General features: G+C 32.7%; 1 protein-coding gene across 1 annotated transcript in view; it reads left to right on the forward strand.

The window, feature by feature from the left end:
• Positions 1-21479, forward strand: part of sNPF (short neuropeptide F precursor) — a 219965-nt gene that overhangs the window by 123376 nt on the left and 75110 nt on the right. The window contains exon 2 of the mRNA XM_085822694.1: positions 4422-4536. Coding sequence (XP_085678820.1) covers positions 4437-4536 — 100 coding nt within the window. The 5' untranslated portion in view covers positions 4422-4436. The remainder of the gene's footprint in view (positions 1-4421; positions 4537-21479) is intronic.

Below are 21479 nucleotides of genomic sequence, written 5' to 3' on the forward strand. Positions count from 1 at the left end.
CCAAAATATCCTAATGACTCTACAGCGTTATATTGGCTGTTAGCTACAGGACGTTACATGTTAGTCGTCTTATGTTAAGTTACCACTAAACGTAACGTCACGTAGTCAGACTCAAAAAGGTCGTTAATCGTTTACTCAGCTTCGCAAATTGCCAATTATTGATATATTTGCCGTAGTGCATATTACAATGCTTTTAATTTCCCTTAAAACTCTCAGTTTCTTAACTAATTGAAAAATTTTAAAGCAATAAATATGTTTCTTGATGATTTATATCTTTATTTTATTTATAAATAATATTCCTAATTAGTGTTATTTTTTACATATTTAACTCAAATAATTTATAGTACACTAATATTTCACAGATAATTTTTGTAAAACTATACTCACATCATCTCAGTTAACAAAAGATTTTTATTATGCTAAACACTACTGCACCCTTCGATGCACAATAATCGTTCGTAAACTGCCAAACAGCCAATTTTATTATTAATTTTAATTAAACCCAATTATATATAGTCTAATATAGGGAGTTTATTTAAAAACCTTTGAAGATTTCAGATTTTAAGATTAGCCATTTAAAACAGAATTTTCTTTTCCATTGTACACAACAAAATCCTACAATGGCAGTTTGTAAATGGATACTCACAACTTAGGACAATTCCACATTCATCATATAGTAAATCTGAGTATAAAATAAGCCTCTTTCAAAGAAATATTGTATTCTTAAAGTTTCAAAGCGTTGTAAAAGTATAATTTATCTTTCAATTTAGTATTTTCATATCTATTCAACGCAATTATTTTTTCTCCCAGACACGTTTTCCAGACGCACATATAATACCACCAAGGGAATAAACGTGATAGTTAGACGGATATATCTAAACATTTCCACTATCACTTTAAACAGAAATAGTTTTTTTTAAATCCTATCTTATGAATATTAATAACCCTTTAAAAAGGCGGCCCTCTTAAAAAGAAAGAACGAATTCTTTTTTGCAAATCTATAACTTTTTATAAGCGTAATAGACATATCAATTTCGTCTTTCAACTTCTGCAATTCCAATAAAAAGCGTAATCTAATAACAGGTAAGGGGAAAAAATTACTTCTTTCAATATAGCTTAATAACTTACCATGCCTTTTATGTAAGGAGAGTAAAGAATATTACGCAGTATGATAGATATTAAATTACAGTCATTTGCATAAGCCCTTTGATGAGGTGAAGGTAATAGTTAATTAAAGCTAGTGCCATCCAAAAATCTGCCTATTTTACTAATGGCGTGTAGATACGCAGGTTGGGTTTAATACTCTACGGTAATAATGGTTTTATCGCTCTTGGGTACAGCATTGTCATCCCTAAAAAATACATACATATAATTTCTTTTTTTAACAGCTCGCAGGATACATCTTCTGCATCCCAAATGGCTTTAATAAAGTTGTCTAGAATGTTTAAGTTTTGGGTAGTAATGAGAACTATTCGTGAGTTGACCATAAAATGTCTTATTTGAATAGCTTTAGCCATAACGATAAAAAAAAAGAAAAGAAAGAAATATCGAAATTTGGCTGCCTTCAGTATGTGATTTTATTATGTTTGTGCTAAATCTGAGCGATAGAAGTTGTGTTGAATTAAAATTCCTCTGCTTGTTCTTCTAGAATAATTTTTTGCTGTTTGCCTATTAAAATGAATGCTTATTTTCTGAGTCACAAGAAATCTGAGTTGAAGCATGTGTTTTAGCCGTAGTGAAATGGTGTATGTGCTTAAAATAAGAAGGAATTTCTTTTATTTGAATTAGGTGCTGAGTCTGGTGTACAGCCAAATTAGCATGTACTACCCTAAGCATGTATTTATGAGACTACTTTACTGTATCTTTGTATTTGAAATTCCTCATAAAGAACTTTTTGCTCGTGAAATGAGATATTAAGAACATTTTTTTTAATATAGTGAAACGTTTTGATCAAATTCCTTCCCAAGTTTCTGAAGCATTAAGTTTCTTTCACCTCCCAAGTATTTATTCACTGCATAGTCAAGCAGTGGTTTGTTCTACATTGGTGACTGGAAAAATTCATAGGTACCAGTAGCCAATGACCTTGAGGGTCATCGGCGATCATAAGTTTAGTGTTCGTTGATTCCTTTGATATCATTTAATTTTAATAAATTATATAGATTTTTTGTGCCCCTTGATACCAGTGACTTTCTGGTTTGGCAGCTAGTAACTTAAAGACATCAATGATTACTGATGGTCAGCTGCTTTGACAAATATTGGTGACTTTCTCGCAGAATTTATTTTTGAAACTTTTTGAAATTTCCTCCATTCCCCACACCAGTGGGTTGATCTCCAATGATTACCAGCTTAGAGGTCACCAGTGACTAACATTCTTTACAAGCCTTTATGGGCTGTTTCTCATTTTGATTTTAACATCTGTCTAAACTTTACTGCACCACAACACACCGGTAACCTGTGCTTGATTGGCCTTTTATACTCAGTAACAGTTCTTCATTTTCATCTTAAAAGTATGTATATCTCCATTGCTTTCATGTACTGAAAGCTATACAGGACGATGCACGGGATGTTTTCTTTATTACAAATTTATTTAGCATCGAAATTTTACAAAATGAATCCGTAATTAATCGTTTTTGATGTAAACGTTTAGTGTTGAATGCGTTTCATGAGTTTAGTGCAGAATGTGTTTAATGACCCCGCCAATGTTTTCGCATTCTCTTTCAAATAAAATTTTCCATTCGTCACAGCTCTTCGGCACACGTTCCGAAATTGCAAGGTACAACTGCCTGGTGAGCACCTTGAGTTGTGTTACATTTAGAGGATTCCTTCAGAATAACTTATCTTTCAAAACGTGCAGTAAATATTAAAAATCACATTAATTAATATTCGGGTTAGGAGAAAGGCCACTGCCTGAAATCTTCAATATGGTTCAGGAAATCGATGTGATTACATGATTATTAAATATCTCATACAAGAATCAGGAATAAAATTAGCAGTGCATGGAGGAGCTCCAGCTTATATAAACGAAGTTTACCAACGTGTGAGTGTATAAAAGAAGTCCTGCGGGTATTTTCAGAAGTGCGGACAATTGATGGACGCCGTCGATTTATTCCCAACATGGAGCTAGTGGTTTCCAATTGTTGATACTATCCGTGAATCTCTTGCTTGCAGCCAACCCATTTCGTGGCAACGTATGCATGAAAACGCCTATATATTGCCAACAATTTCTTCGCTTCTTCGAAAAACAAGAACATCATTTCTTTCTGCTCAACATTCAACAGACTGTTTTGCAGTGTCTTGTCCACTGTCTTTAAACTTACAGTCAATTTGAGTATGATGTTGACTTCCTCTGATACCTACCGGATTTTTTGTAAAACAAAGCTCCCGATTATGCTTTATTAACATTCAATAATTTAATTTTAAAAATTTTATTACATGACTGAATGGTATAACATTTTGTGGGGCATCCTCAATGCTCTAGTTACTTGCATAGAATAGTTATTTTAACGTATTCGTGCATGTCGTTAATAACTATTATAATTCCTGCAAACTATGTATGGAAATTGTAAAATTTCGATGCCAATTACTCACATAAGTACAGGTAGTCATAATTTATCTTTTTTGTAGCCTTTACGTTTTTGAACGCTGAGTATTGATTCCTAAGCAACAGAAAAGGCATGGTCATTTTGCTTCGCTGTAGTAAAAGATACATATCATCGAAACTTAACAACTACTTTGCAGGACTCGGGAGTTTCTCCTTAATGGTAAGGATGCTTTTGTTAGAGGTTTTTTAACGAAAGCTGACTCACTTTTAGGCAGTATGAAATAACTCTTCATATAGACCACCCACTCAAATTTCTTTGATCGGTTTTGCGGTGTACCACAAGTGTTCATTGGATTAAGCCTATATCTGGCTCTGTTTTGTTAAAAGATATAAATACATTTATCTTGTATAGTTGCAGAAATATTAGTACAATTATAAATTGGTACTAATCGAAGGTAAATGTATTCGTTATGGACTTACCCATTTATATAGTTGAAGAACACTAATGTATCAATGAACATGATATAAATATCAGTGCACTTTAACTCGCTAAATTTTCATTAAATATACTGCCATTTACAGATGAATGTAACTATAATCTAGTTCAACACAATTCAAAATTCTTGCGATAAAATTTCAACAAATGAGATCTCCAACAGGTTTTCGTTCACATTTAGATATTTTTCTATATTTCTAAAGGTAAAAACTGATTATTGTGGTACCATTTGAATTTGTAATGAAGGATTATTTTTGTTACATATATTCGTTTCAGTAGTATAATGCGCGTTGTGTTTGAATTTGTACATGTAATTTTTTGTCTTCCTAGTAACATTTCAGTTTACCTTTACGATGATAAATAGTGTTTAATTGTTTTTTACAGATAAATCCGATAAAGATGAACTCTGGAAACGCCCTTCGCGTCTGCTCCCTTGTCTTGGTTGTTGTTCTCCTGGCAGCGGAAATGACGTCAGCGGCACCGTACGCGGATTATGACAGTAAGTACTCCCTTGTCTTTATAATCTCTCGCATCAAAAGCAGTGAAAGGTGAAGGTGTCCAAATATAACTATTTACGCTGAAGAATATACGTAAAAATTTGTGAATAAATTAAGGGATTACCGAAAACAACCGAGAGGATTAAGAAGGTAATGGAATTCAACGTATGTGAATTAAAATTATTCGATGGGTAGAAACATGCTGGTATTTTGTACCACTTCATGAGTAATTGAAAGAGCACATCAACTGTGTAATGCCACCACAGCAATACTTTCATAACACTCATCTTTTATCGCAAATAGATTCTCATTTTCAATCACATGCTTGACAAGCAAATTGGATTCCTGTACATTGTGACGGACAATTAAAATAATATGGCAGTTTTAAAAGAAAATGTTTCATATTTGCTAGATTAATTGCGAGGGAAATTATCCAATATCTAAAACCACTAGCTCAAAGGGGAAATTTGCCCAGAACTGCTATTAGTTTCCTTTTTGATTCACTATAAACGGCGAATCACATTTTAAACTGTTGCCACCAAATTTATCACCCTGTATTATATTTAAATAAATTAAATAATGAAGAATCTGCATAAATGTTATCTATATTTCTCGCATTGTGATAAAACAACAGTGCCTATAGCCATCGAATTTTGAAGAACGTAAGTCTCCACCCAAATATTGGCATCTGGAAGCCCAAATTTGAAATACGGAATTTCTTTTATTAACTATTTCATATTTTGTAAAGCCTTTATGAGTTTTTTATTAAGAAACTCAAAAATTTCAAAGACAGCAATGGCAACGTTGTATGAAAAAAATTTTTATCTCCAGCGTGCGAGACTGTGTATGGGAAATTCTAAAGATATGCTCTTTTAAATATTTTGTGATATTGCTGTTTAATTGAATTTTATGATTTAAATGCGAAGAACAGGATATTCGATAAATAAAGGTAACACACAAAACGGTAAAAAAAGGTCCTTTTGGGCGTAATATAAAATCTTCAACCTTTCAGATTTTGTGTTAATTTTTATATTATTTTGTTTTATTCAGTTCTATAAATTGCGTAACAGTGTGATTAAAATATCCATCATCTAATAATATAAAGAACAGGATGCATATAAACGTATCGGGTCGTCAAGAAAGTAATTTTTTTAGTGTGAAATAAAACTCAATTTTTCTACACAAAAAATTAACTTTTATTCAGTCAGATATTTACCATTCTGTTCGATCAACTTTTCCCATCTTTCTGGTTACTTCATGATGATGCGATCAGAGAATTTCGAGTGTTTATCAGCAAGAAATGGAACCAAATGCAATTTGAAGTCATTGTTATTACTGAAATTTTTACCATTTAAGACGTTTTGTAAACTTCAAAATAAATGATAATCCAATGGTGCAATGTGAGCTATATGGAGGATGCGACATCACCTCTTAACCAAACTCCAATAATTTCGTACTTATTGCTAAATATGTGAGAGGTCTGCCATTGTCGTGGTGGAACCTGATTCCTTTCTGACATTTTCTCTTTGATTGCTCCCTCCAGTTTCATAAGCTGTTGGCAATAAATATCTGAGATGATTTTTTTTTTTTGCTTGGAAACAGCTTAGAACACTCAATATTTTTTAATCCTCTAAATCAACAACATGATCTTTTTCTGATGCAATTTAGATTTCGATATGATTTGTGCTGATACATCATGCTTGGATCACGATCCTTTTCTTTTGATGATGTAAACGATCCATTTTTACTTTGTTGTACGAAGTAAAGGAAGTATTGTAATCAAGAAAAATTCCGGGTATCATATTTCAACGAAAATATCCATTTTGACCGCTATCGAATGGCAACTTAACGGTGTTTTTGCGTGACATCTGTACGTAAGGACAGAATAAAGGACTCTTCTTCCGCAAACGGATAATAAACTTGATCTAAAATGGATTCAGAAAAGATTTTCTCGTGACGTCTGTACGTACGTATGTATGTATGTATCTGACATTACTCAAAAACAAGTAGTCTCTCAACGCTGAAATTTTGTATATAGGATTGCTATAACATGTCGTTGTGCAGCTCTCTTTTTGGTTAAAATCGGCCGTACCAAAAGTTTATATGTATATATATATATATATATACCCACTCTGTTACTCAGCTCGGTTAACTCTTAACTCAGTTTTTTTTATATTTGTTGGTAAATTGTGCATTTTTTGCTTTAAAAATGACTGAACTATGTTGTTCTCATCTTCCGGTTAAGGCCTTTAATAAATCTTCTTGCAGTATTTATAGAACTATCAAGAATTTAAAAGTTGTTTAACTGCCGCTAAGCCTAATAATTTTTGCCATGGCTTCCGTGTTTGTTTACATTTGAAACTTAGCAGAATAGTGGATTTGTTGCCAATCTAGAGAAAGTAAGCTTCGGAACAGCGAAGATAACGTCTTCTTTTATTATTGCGAATTAAATCATGCTTAATCTATTATGTAATTTAATTAATGTTTAAGATGTACCCCATAATTTTTAACACAGATATTTTATTTTTTATGTATTTTTGCCTTGACGCGAAGTTAGAACTGAATTAATTGAATGAGAAATACTCAATCGTCTGTGAAAAACTGTTTCTTTTGTTGTTGTTGTTGTTTGCTTAATTTATTTTATACATTGTTTTAGATTTATTATAGTATTTGAATAGAACATGTGGCAACGATTAAATCATTCTTCAGATGATATAAATTTTATGCATTCTGAGTTATAAAATGAATAAAAATGTAACACTTTTAAGCGAACCTAGCGCCAGAGTGTCTCTATGGTAAACAAATATAATGATTTTTTATATAGTGAAGTTACGTAATGTTTTATATAGTTTTATATAGTGGGAGTTTTTTTTAATTTAGTTAATCTGCATGCAATAGTTGTGGAGTTATCTATAGTTTAAAAGTTGTTTAAGTACGTCTTAGCGTAATTTTTGTTTACCATAGCAGCAATATTTGCCCCATTTCTGGTATATATTTTAATACTTCTATATTTCAAAAATTAGAAACATATTTAACTATTCGAAGATTAGTTTTGTTAACACTGCTTCTAAATTGGCACAACAAATGGCATGACTACTGGTGAGCGAATTCAGATGTAGTTAAAGCTATGAAGGCCTAGCATCATTTTTAAAGAAAAAACCCGTGCCGTTAAACTGAGCTGCTTACTATAGATTAAAGAAGTCCGCAAATGATGCTTCCATGACTATCCAACTCACCGACAAGCATAACGCATACCTCTTACAAAATACTCTCTTTACAAGTGTTCATCAAATTAGATAATTCATTCAATAGCAATAGGATATGTAAGATAGATTTAGACCATATTTTGTTACTATTCATTTTTCTATGTTTTATAAGCATATAATATGAGAGCATTACGGATCTATCTGCGTGGCATCGGTTACAAATCTGCAGCTATTATTGGTTTATCTTCACGGCATTAGATTTCGGAGATAATTCAGCCGTTGATTGCATTTTCTTGATGCATTTTTCTGTATTGCGTACCCATATTATATGAGAATATTATGGAACCATTTCCATGGTATGAGCTATAAGCATTGAAGATATTATGGATCCATCTTTATGGTATCATTTAAAAAGTCCAGAAGCCCAGTTGTCTGAGATACGTCGTCCCTGGTTTTTATGAATTGGGATGAGCGATTAACAAGCTCTCAACGTCAGGAATTATTTTCGAATGTTCTTTGATTATTCTAATATCGATTTATTATATGAAAATGCTGTGTAATTTCCTACATAATTATGTTAGCTTCAATAATAATAATTACTACAATCTTCAGCTATTCAGCACGCGTATGGCTTGAGGTACAATGCACAATACACAATGAAAATAGGTAAAATTAAAAAATGAGCGTCATTCACATTAAATAAAGAGCTCAAAATAATGCGTAATAAACAGCTCAAAATACGCGGAAAAAGAGCTCAAGATGTGCGTAATAAAGAGCTCAAAATTCCGCTCTTGGATTGTTATTGCCTACAAATGAAACAAGTTGGCTGCAAATCCATGCATCATTGATAAGTAAGGCAAATGAAACATGTCTGCCAATTTCCTGTTCAGATGTTTAATTGAAAGATGCCAGGAAATGAAAAGAAGGCAAGGTGAGTAAAATAACAGCGCTTTAGCTAATAAATGTCATACAATTTAATGAATGCTCAGTGTATGTATACGTGTTTACCAACGCAATCAATATATTGCAATCGTAAGCAGTAGAATATTAAAGATCATTTTTTGCGTATATTTGGCTTAACTTTCTTAAAATATCTCAGAAAAAAAATCATTCTGCTTCAGATTTTAACCTGAAGATATAAAAGTTAAAGATTCCTTATTTAACGCAGGGGGGCATATTAACCAAACCCTATCTAAAAACGTTTTATTTGAGTCATTGAGAACTGAAAGATTATCAGCATAAAATAAAATTGTCTACTGAAATTATGGAAAAGAAAGGAAAAACGGGTGGGATAACAGCTGTAATAGCAGTTGATGCAGTAATATTTGAGAATTGTTACTATTTACAACGATACATAATTTAATTGTATGAAATTTAGAATATAATTACATAATAAAAAATATTAATAATGAATTGCTAAATCATAAAAAATAAATCACATGGACAGATATTAATCATCTGTTTCACATTAAGGCTTAGCAAAATATGAGTATAATACAAACATTCTAGTGCTGATATAATTTGCATAACTAAACTTATTCTCCAGATTAAACTGCTTGAAAATACAGGTAATCAGTTAATAATATTTTTCTGTTAGTTATAATATGTGTTAATTCATTTTCGCATCTGCTTTCGGATTAAGCGTGATTTAAAATTACCGTGGATGTTGCCCCCGGTCTGAATTTTCTTGTTGATGAATGCTATATTATGTTCCACCCGGATATAATAATTTTTAATTTGTTTAGATAGTAAGTAAAACAGGAGTAATTTCAGTTCACTTCTCCATTAATTTTAAATACAAGTTTCTCAAATGAAAATACTATATTATTAAGAAAATCTTTTAATTACTCTGTTAAAGTCCTTAGGTTATTTCTGAAACAGGAGACATAAAAAATGAGCAGCGCCCTGGCCGGAATTCAAACCTGGACCTCTTGAATGCGCGCCGAGTGTGCTACCGTAACACCACGAAGCCATGCTGGAAGAAGAGAGAAAATACCCCCTTTTAAAGGTCGACTGTAGACAGGGAACCCAATCGTCAAATCGTCGTGGCGATGAATTATTGTCCACCACCTTTTAGTTCAAACCCCACTTTAGAGTCATTAGATTATTTTGAAGCAGAGGACGTGAAAAATGCCCTCGCCGGGAGTCGAACCTGGACCTCTCGAATACCCACAGTGTATGCTACTGTTACACCACAAAGGCATGCTGAATGAGGAAGAAAATTAACGCTTTCAATTTGTAAAACTACGGCACTTTTTCAAATGAATATTATAAGTTGATTCGTAATAACAGATGAAATCAAAAATATCATATTATTGTATATCAAATGAATATTTTTGTATATAATATTCCCTTATGTCCACCGTACGTAATATAATTTTTACTTTTAAGTATTTACTGGAATATTTTTTTTTACTTCACATCTAATATATAGAATACATTTTAAATACTTTCTAGAGTTTCAACAATTTTTTTTGTTCGTTTTCTTTTTAGCATAATCCTAGAAGAAATATTTGCAAAAAGCAACGATAATATAACGAGATCTCAATTAGACTTCGTGGTCAATGTACCAAAGTATATTGTGATATTAAATTACTTTGTTAGTTTGATAATTATATATTTCCATGACCTATTTAGAAACCTAAACATTTCGGCTATTTTTTAAATTATTTTTCGGACAATTTTCACGCGTTGTCAAAAAAGTTTGCAACATATGAACCAATGGTTTTCTCGTCAGGAAACTTTGAACAAAGATACTGTAATTTGAAACATTTGTTCTCCTTAATATGTTATAACATTAATTTATTTTGATTTAATATAATTAATTCCCCTATAAATCAAATAATACATCTCAGTGCTATAATTTATTGTAAATCTAAGTGATAACTTTGCTCGAACTTTGCACTGAGATCCGGATTTATGCAATTCAAACGTTTTTATCTACCGTTCAACAACTTAGTGCTACCTGAGTGCGACATTTCCGCACATGCATTCTTTTATAAAATCTTCGCTACTTGAATTGAATCATCTTGTATAAGTATGATGTATGTATCACCTTGTGTACATATGATTCTCTGTTTCAATTTTTTATAGGTTTTTTTTCATTTAATAGCATTAAACAATTCTTAAATCGCTTCATAGAATCTTTTGTACCTTTTTTGGTCTCTGCAAGTTTGAAAATGTGGTTTGACCAACCGAGTAAAGTTTTATACTGAAAATTTATGATTTTCCTAACTATTTCGTTAAACTATTTCCTAGCTAATTCAGAAGTCAAACAACAAAAATCAGCGTTATATTTTCAAAATTTTCACAGGACTAGTTTCGATGGTTTTACTGAACCACCATCCTCAGCTGCAAAACCGCTAATGAACAAGATAGGAAATAATGATTAGATAAGATAAGAAAGCCTGGACAAGAATAAGCAAGTGGCGTCATCTGTTGATGAAACCAGAACTAAAACATAATTTCTTTAAAGGCCAAAGGAAAAGATGGATTGGAATTAGGATAGTTAACTAGAACAGATAAATTTTTTTGAATGTGAAACGATCCTAATTGCAATCTGGTTTCATCAACAGATGGCGCCACTTGCTTATTCTTGTCCAGGCTTTCTTATCTTATCTAATCATTATTTCCTATCTTGTTCATTTGCGGTTTTGCAGCTGAGGATGGTGGTTCGGTAAAACCATCGAAACTAGTGAAAATTTTGAAAATATAACGCTGATTTTTGTTTTTGATTTCTGAATTAGTATTTGTTCGGCGTGTTATTGTGTCTTAATTATTTCTTAGCTATTATAAAAAAACTATTTCGTTAATACAGACATTAAACTACCAGTCGAATCTTAATTTGTTAACCATAATTTTCCAAAGGAAAATAAATTCTAACACTCTGTGATGTCCCGAAAATTAATAAAATTCATGCGATTATTCTAGTATAAATCCATAAAATTAGAAAGCATTCTCAATTCACTTTCTGATAAAGCACTCCTACATGAAAGTAAATTCACCGAAACTAAATGACATCGGAAAAGCATTTCGCGTATACAACTTCGATTACTCTTCGTATTTGAATTATCTGTACGATGATTTCCAATTCTGCTGAAATTCTATCTTTCCTCGGTTGAAACCTCTTTCTATAACTCCTTCAATTTCATAATAAAGAAAGGTTATGAATATGAATATGTACATTTTATCAAATATGGAACATTTGCTTTGATTAGTGTATTACAAAATTTTACATTAAATTTATGATGTTTACGAACGTTTACGAAATTTTGATCTGCGAATGGCACGCAGATAATTTACCAAGCCGTGACATCCGACGAGGCCGTAACCATTGTATTACCAATATTTGTCCGGCTTTTCAATAGATATGCCCCTTCTCCGGCGATAAACTGTCACAAAATCAATGCCTCATCTCCTAATGGAAACCCGGGTGTGGAATTCTGTAATTATCCGAAGTAAATATTGTCCTAATGGTGAAACGACATATCTCAAGAGCGTGGAGTAATTTTATTTGCTGACTTTGTTTTAAAAATAGCAACTTCAAGAGGTGTCAATGGTTAATCTTTTTTAATGAAAAGAGAGCTTATAATTAGACTGAAGTTTGCTTTAAAGGCCTGCCTTTTGTTGAACAGCTTGTTCTGCATTTGGCTCTGTGCCATCATATTGTTTGTTAATCTGGCCTGATGGTGATAAGCCTGTTTGTTCTCTTCTCCGCACAAAGAGATATTTGCTGTGTAAAGGTTGGAAAATCAATTATTCTGTAACTTTAAATTATAAATTACGTTCTCCACTCTTAAAATAATTTTCTAAATATTGTATTGGGGTGCTAAAATATTATTCATCTGTCTTGTGCTTTTAATTCTTTCTATTGTGCGCTAAAGATAATGTAAAATAAGGGAAAAATATAATATATTTACCTTGATTAAGAAAGTGCATATTCCATTATTATTTAAATTAAAATGCAAATTCGAATCTGATGAATAACTGTAATAAGGTAACGATATGATGGCATAATGATATCGTTAAAAAACAAAAAAGAGTTTTCTTATCGTATTGCACTTTTAAGACAAAAATAAAAACTTTGTAGATTTATTAGGTTTTTTTATTGGGGGGGAAGCAGAAGACGGGAAAAATGAGTAATGACCTTTCCGAGACTCGAACCCTGAGCCTCTGAAATACGTGTCGAGTACGCTTCCTCCAATTACACCGCGGAGGCATGCGAAAAGGAGGAAGAAAATACCTTATATACTCCTCCTCTGAAAGGGCGATTGGGGATGAGGGGACCCAATCGTCACATCCTGGTGGTGAAGAATTATCGTACACCACCATTGAGTTTGAGGGCTACTTATAGAGTCATTAGTTTTATTATTATTATTATTATTATTATTATTATTATTTAAAGCAGGAGACATGAAAAATATGCGCTTCCCTCGTCGGAACTCAAGCCCTGAACCTCTCGAATACGCGTCGAGTATGCATCCCAGTTACACCACAAAGGCATACGGAAAGGAGGTAGAAAATACCTTATAACTTCTTTTCCCCTCCGGATATAGCACATCGGTATGTTTCGTGAAACTGCTCTCTCCCTAATCTTTTACTTAAAAGCGTCTAGAAAGCATTCTATTTCTAGCATCTCATTACACTACGTTTAAATTGTACCTTACTGTTGCATTACTCATCCTTTGGTTTGGTTTGGTTTTTTGAGATTACAGCAAAGCACATTAGGGCTACTGCCTAAGGATTGGATTATTCAACTATGGCAAAGCACACGACGGCTATCTGAATAAAGGGAGGGATGCCTTCGTGGGCGACTTTCTAAGGAAAACTGGCTCGTTTACAGGTTACACATGGAGAAAACCCACGAAACCGCCCATGCAGCCAGCCCTTTCGCGGGATTCGAACCTCGGACCGAACTACTAGTGTTCAGAGTCCTTACCGCTCGGCCGCTGGTGGGCTTTATCTGCCTAAGGGAATGGATGTCTTCGAGGTGGACCTTCTAAGGGAAATTGGCTCGTATGCATGTTACACATGGGAAAACCCACGAAAACGTTCATGCAGTCAGCCCGTTCGCGGCATTCGAAGCTCGGATCGAATTACCAGTGTTCAGCAACTTACTGCTCTGCCGCTGGTGGGCCTTAGTCATCCATGAGACAGTTGGCCTTATCATATTATATTACGTTATCTTATATACATAAGTAAGGGTTATTATGTTTCAGTCTAAAAATTCGATAGTGAGTTTCTAGTGATTAATCACGAATTAGGTTTCCACTTACCCGTTTCTACTGTTTTTTACAATGATTACTGTCTGTCTTTGTGCGTGTCTGCATGTGTGTGAGAATTTCACTATAAACGATAACTCTTATATCAAACTCCCATAAATTTCTTTTTACCGTATTTAAGCTTTCTACAATAATACAAAGAGTAGATTTGATTTGGGGTAAAATTGGACAGCTTGAATTGGTACTTTACTTGAAGCCCATAACGGTTTTTAATGAACAATCGGAAGTGGTACTCATGTACTACTTGCTTGTGTACTTGATGCCTTCCTTGTGTACTTTGTTACCTGATGTACACTTCCACTGTGTACTTGATGCCTATAACAGTTTTAATAAAAATCTATATTAAAATCCCTAATCCATCGAACTGTTAAAAACTGTAAACACTCTAATAAATATTCTAAACAACGAATAAGTTTCTAATTTCATTCGATAAATGATTATTTTAAAAATTATATTATATTTAATATTAATGACCTCTCTGCTTTATTTAAACTCACAAAATTGGAGCCCATTACCACAATTTGGATATCTCTGATATTTCTGTTATTTATACAATGTTTAACAACTGATGCTCGCTGTGCTCTGACAGAGATCCCTTTACTAACCACTCCGGACGAACGGTAACCAATTGATACTTACTGGAATAAATAACAGCTCTACATCAAGGTACACAGCTATAAATAATTCATGCAAACAAAAAACGACAGAGATAAAGCAAAGTTTCGTTAACAATTAAAGATTATTGTATCTCACTAAAACTGCTCATAGATGTTGTAATCATTAAGCAAAGGTTAAATGCAGTCGAATAACTCGGAAGTAAACTATTCTACCAAATAAATTAGCCAAGCCTTGACCCCATTGCAGCCGATATGTATTGGGTTGGCAACTAAGTAATTGCGAATTTCACTTCAAGATGGCTTCAGTTGAATTCTTAGGATTGCAGACGTAGTACAAATATAAAACACATTTTGTTATTTGATAGTTGGCAATTCAGCTGTCAATCAGTAAAAAAAGTTTTTTGATCGGTTGCGTAGTTTTTGTTTGGCGTTCGTTGAAAAATGGAAAATCAAAAGGAACATTTTCGTCGAATTTTGCTTTTTTATTTCCGCAAAGGGAAAAACGCATCGCAAGCTCATAAAAAGTTATGTGCTGTTTATGGTGACGAAGCCTTAAAAGAACGTCAGTGTCAAAATTGGTTTGCCAAATTTGTTCTGGTGATTTTTCACTCAAAGATGAAAAACGCTCTGGTCGTCCAGTTGAAGTTGATGACGACCTAATCAAAAAGCAATAATCGATTCGGATCGTCACAGTACAACACGTGAGATTGCAGAGAAGCTTCATGTATCGCATACATGCATTGAAAAATCACTTAAAACAATTGGGCTATGTTCAAAAACTCGATACATGGGTTCCTCACGAAATGAAAGAAACGCATTTAACGCAACGCATTAACAGCTGAGATTTGCTAAAGAAACGTAATGAAAATGATCCATTTTTAAAACGACTGATAACTGGCGATGAAAAACGGGTTGTTTACAACAGTATTAAGCGGAAAAGATCGGGGAGCAGGCCAGGTGAACCAACTCAAACAACATCAAAAGCTGATATTCATCAAAAGAAGGTTTTGTTATCAGTTTGGTGGGACTACAAAGGAATTGTCTACTTTGAACTTTTACCACCCAACCGAACGATCAATTCTGATGTGTACAGTGAACAACTAACGAAATTAAACAATACCGTTGAAGAAAAGCGGCTCGAATTGACAAATCGAAAAGGTGTTCTATTCCATCATGACAATGCAAGGCCACACACATCTTTGGTCGCTCGGCAAAAATTATTGGAGCTTGGTTGGGATGTTTTGCCACATCCACGATATAATCCTGAACTTGCACCATCTGATTACCTTTTGTTTCGATCTTTACAAAACTCCTTGAATGGTAAAAATTTCAATAATGATGATGATGTCGAATCGTACCTGATTCAGTTTTTTGCTAATAAAAACCAGAATTTTATGAACGTGGGATTATGATGCTGTCTAAAAGACAGCAAAAGGTTATTGATCAAAATGGGCAATACATTACAGAATAAAGTTATTTAGTTCCATGAAAAAATTCTAAAAAAAATCCGCAATTACTTAGTTGCCAACCCAATACAAGCCTATCCAAGCAATTCCTAAAGCTTCGGAAAACGTTGCTTCCAGAACTTCAAAAAAGTATTCTGGAAACTTCCAGAATATCGCTAAGTTGGCAAGAAATTGCCAGATATCACCTAGTCAGCGGAAGATTTCCCCCATATATCAGGATCTACCTAATTATCATAATTAATGTTATCAGGTTCAATGTTCCGTCTTACTTTCTTTGGGAACATGCAAGGACCTGACTCGGAACAGAGAGCTTACTAAAGCTATGTTCAATAACTGTGGGAAGTAGACAGGATACACAAGAAGGGTATACAAAACCCTTTATTTTTCTCTCTTTACAATAATTTCCGTACTTCGGAATACAAAGACCCACTACTTGTGGTCTAAACGTAAGAATATAAAAATATAACTAAACTCTAACTTAACTTTGAAATAATAAACGTGGAAGATTGGCCTTATATTAACAGGAAGCCGTATGTAGTACAGAGAACTGTTAACACTACAATACGTTTAAAATTATCAAGAGGATTAAACCTCTGGCTTGGAAGGCAACCAGCAACTGAGTAAAACTTCTAAGGTAAGCGGCCTGCTTCGACTAACTCCTTCCTCTCTCTCGCTTGGCAAAAAGCCACAACTTAAGTACTTGGCGTTCGCCAGACAAATTTTGCATAAATATGTTAACGCTTTTAATTCTGGCCGGAAGTAGAAAATAAGAAGTGATAGTAAAGATTTAAAATAAGATAAACGTTGGTAAAACTTAAGATCCTTACAATGTTATTTCAATTATAAGGCATCAGTAGCCTTTATAATTGAAACGTCGATTGGTTGAGAATTACTAGGTTTACAACATAATATAAGGAAAAAAAACCTTAGAAACACAATTAGAAACAAATTCCTTTAGAGAAAAATACGCACTAAAATTATGACATAAAAAATACTATAAAACAACGTATTGCCTTTCGCCCACCAGCGGCCGAGCGGTAAAGACGCTGAACACTGGTAGTTCGGTCCGAGGTTCGAATCCCGCGAACGGGCTGGCTGCATGGGCGTTTTCGTGGTTTTCCCCATGTGTAACGTGTATACGAGCCAGTTTCCCTTAGAAAGTCCTCCACGAAAGGCATCCCTCCCATTAGGCAGATAGCCCTAGTGTGCTTTGCCATAATTAAATACACCAACACCAACACCGTATTGCCTTTCAGAAGTGCCTAAAAACCAAACCCATTCAAATAAATACAGCTTTTGCGAAAGTAATCTAATTCATTCAAATATTTAAAAATTCCTCGATGAGAAGCTAAATCAGATATTTAGTGCATGAACTATTGAATTCTGGTACAATTGTAAGTTTATTACTTCTTTTTTTGGGGGGGAGACAACTGGAATGAAATCAGTACTACTACATTCAGTTGAAGTAACAAATATATTTAAAATTTATTGAAATCTGAAATTGAAAGAAATACTTCATAGCTTTTGTAAACAAGAGCCAAGTCGTTCAATATGCAAATCAATACGAAAGAATATGAGACATAAAAAGCCAAACGATGTAATTTCTTTCTGCATTTGGCATATTTGAATAAGATTCTCGTTCTGCGTTACCCAAATTTTCCATTACTATATTAAATTTAAACGAGCGTTAACCAGTTTTTTGTTATTTTTTCATGTAAAACGTCTAGAGATTCAAAAAAATTAATAACTTTGAAATATCGTTTCTAAAAAAACCAAAGTAATATTCGAAAAGAATGAGAAATTCAATTCTGAATTTGCAATTTGTCATTTCTTCTGAATTGTTGAGAATCTGAAATAACTGTTATTTCTATTATATAGTTTTCATTCTAATGAACTTATCCTAAAAATGAATGTTTTTAATTTTTCGTACTAACTTGTACGCAAAATTTAGAAAGACCTTTAAAATTTTATTTTGTTGAATGTGAATCTTTGAATAGGTATTTTTGTCTGTTGCGTAGAATACATCAAACAATTGTAAGAACAATTTCGTCCGAAAGTTCCACCAAGTATTTATGTTTTAAAACAAACTTCGATTGAATGTGCTCTTTCAGTATAATTTCATAAAGAGTTTTGTGTGATCGCAATTCATTTGGTAGAAATAGAATTGTAGCATTTGACTGATATTAGTGTCAAAATAAACTGTGAGTATGCTTTGCCAAATAATATATGAATAATATGCTTTAAATACGTTTTGCCAAAATAAGCTCTAAATATTTTTTCCTCATTTGCCACGGAAAATATGCATACAGAAGAGGAGGCGCAGATAAAAGTTGACTTTTTTACCAGCCTTTTATGAAAAACGTGTCTTCTTACTAGCAAAGCCCAAAGTTTAAAAATATGTGAGGTAAATTATCCTTATTCTAAATGAAATGTATTTACTTTATTCTAAATAAGGTATCGAACTTTGCCTTTCTGGTAGAATAGATTCAAATTAAGCTTATATATTTTACTATGAAGCAAACTAATGTATGCAAACATTCCTTTTTTACACTTGAAAAAGACCTTCAGAAATGCTTTATTTCATTATCTGTGAGGGTGTCTTACATTTTTAACAAAATGCAGAATATGTGAAGAAGAGTAACTTTGTGCCTTGTTCTTTAGAAATTCATATTGTTTTTTTTTACACCAACGTAAATTTGAAGTTAAGTTTGGTTTAGCTTAAACTTTAAGTTGTAGGATTCCCTTCCGACCTGAGATGTATTTAAATTGTTTGGATATATAAAATATATAGAAAGCAGTTTGTATAGAATGTGCTGCTAAAATCTCTTAAATGCTTGGTGGCAGACCTCTTGATATAATTTTAAGAATTAAGTCAAATAATTCAGAGAAATAATTCTCATAAATAAATAAATCAGAAAAATAATTTTCATAATTAAATAATTGAAAAAATGCTCATAATTAAATAATTCAGACAAATAATTCTCGTTCATTCTTTCAGTTAAGTAATTTTATATTCAAACATGATAATTTGGGTCATGTGACAGATTCAATAAAAATAAGAATTATTTAAGTTTCATATACAGATTCTTTCAGAGAACTGCGTAATGACTTTAACAAAACCAAATGCGCTACAATTAAGTTTGTTACTAGCGCTTTATCATTCTCTAGTACCAAACTTAATTTTAAGTTACTGGTAATATAACCATACACATATCATAGGTTAGGTTGAGTTTAATACTGTCTTCTTGCACCTATGCCTGTACGGTTATCAAAATATCAGAGTTGTATCAATTAGCAGCCACACATATAGAACAGCAACAAGAGGTTGTTTAAACAATGTTTATCAAATTTTAGGCAGTGAGTGCTGAACATGCCGCTATAATTTTTGGACGAAATACCTGCAGTATAACCGATTTTACAAGCTATATGACGTGCTTCAAGGTCCCCTAAGGCCATTTTGATTCATTGTAATACATTATACTTCGCATATTAATAGTCGGAGAATATTAACATGCGCTGAGCAAATACCATACTACATATTATAAGATAACTTTGCATTGATGTCGTATGCGATCTACCAATTTTGCCGTTCTTCACACTGTAAACTCCAAAAGAATGTCAATCCTGCAGATGTTACTTACAGTCAGACAATAGAATCGTGCTGGAGGATTTTGAAATTAAAGATTCTACACAAGGTGCGGTATCAACAGCAAATGGTTCCGCGTTTATCGCAGAAGCATGGTGATGGTCCGTTTGTCATGTATTTTCACCATGCTGGGCGACATTCCCAGTGTGTATATGGCTAAGCGATTCTTAGAAACGGCTCATTTTGTATGATTGCGAGCAAAATTAATTAAATGGAATTAAAATTTAACAGACTATTAAATTTACTAATGGAATCATTTTTCATTTATATGATTTTAATTATTCGTATTTACTTAGAAGTAGCGTTTCAAGGGCGTCGTCTAAGGAATAGATAGCTAGCTAAAAGTAGTAGATCGCATACTACATCTATACCAAAAAATTTAATTCAAATTCGAAATCAATGCGCAGATAACTTCGGTTAAAGTAAGTATACATTTTCCTGATGGAATCGGAATTACGTTTTTATATATAGTTAAATATTTCATATTTGAAGCTTTAGGTTTTCATATATGCCCTATAGAGAAAATATGTAACGCGAAAGATGTTTTCCTATGACCTAAATAGTCAAAAAACTTTAATGCTGATATAATGAAAATTCTTCAAGTTTCCTTGTTTAAAATTTGGAGGCGCAGTATATCATTGCTGAAAATAGATGCTTATTTGAAATTCTATTGAAAACTTTGTAAAATATACCTTTTATATTAGATAAGTGTTTATACATAGCTATAAGTTTCACTTTTCCAGTTGTAGAAGAATTTTTTTTTTTTTTTCAAATTGTCGAAAATAAAATTTGGATTTATAGAAAAGTCAAAATTTTTTTATCTCGTGAAATTTAGTTTTATAGATTTCTAAAATGAACATTTTCCCTTCTTGTAAAAATATTTTTTTTGTTTAGACTTTCTTGTTTCAGAACGGCTATTAATCCCATGTAGGCGTTTCGCGTCGTCCACTATAAAACGTCGTTTCACTTTTCAGATTGTTGCCACCAAAAATTAGAGCAATGCTTTATATTTAAATAAATTAAAAATTGAAGAATCTTCATGAATTAATGCATGTTTCTCGCACTGTGAAAAAACAACGGTACCTAGACACAAATTTTGAATAACATACGTCTCCACCCGAATATGGACCTCTGGAAGCCTTAATTTGGAATTCTAAACGTGTAAATTTGAAAATTTGTAAATTTAAGTAGTTTTTAACTTCATTTTGGCATTTTGCGTTGGTTCGGTATAAATGTCGGTTCACTTTTCCAATTGTTATCACCAAATATTAGAGCCATGCATTATATTTAAAGAAATTAAATAATGCAAAATCTGCATAAATGTATGTATGTTTCTCTCCTGTGCAAAAACAACGGTACCTAGAGACATTAAATTCTGAATAACGTAGTCCTCCTCCTAATATGGGCATTTGGAAGCCCAAATTTGGAATTTGTTTTATTGTGCATTTCATGTTTTTAAAATTTTAACGAACGTCTGATTAACAAACTCAGCGATTTCAAAGCGAACAATGGTAATACCGTACAGAAAAAAAAACTCTAATATAATTTTTATCTCCAGCGCTCGAGACTGTGTATTGAGAATTCTAAATATATGCTCTTTTTATATTTTATGATATTGCTGTTGAATTGAATTTTATGGTTTAAATGAGAACATAGTATTTAATAAACAAAGGTAACACATAAAGCATTAAAAAAAGACTTTTTGAGAGTAGCATAACATCTGAAAGCT

The sequence above is a fragment of the Stegodyphus dumicola genome, chromosome 8 (assembly GCF_044657685.1).
Source record: "Stegodyphus dumicola isolate Sdum_Otavi_A_Nest chromosome 8, ASM4465768v1".
NCBI lineage: Eukaryota > Metazoa > Arthropoda > Arachnida > Araneae > Eresidae > Stegodyphus > Stegodyphus dumicola.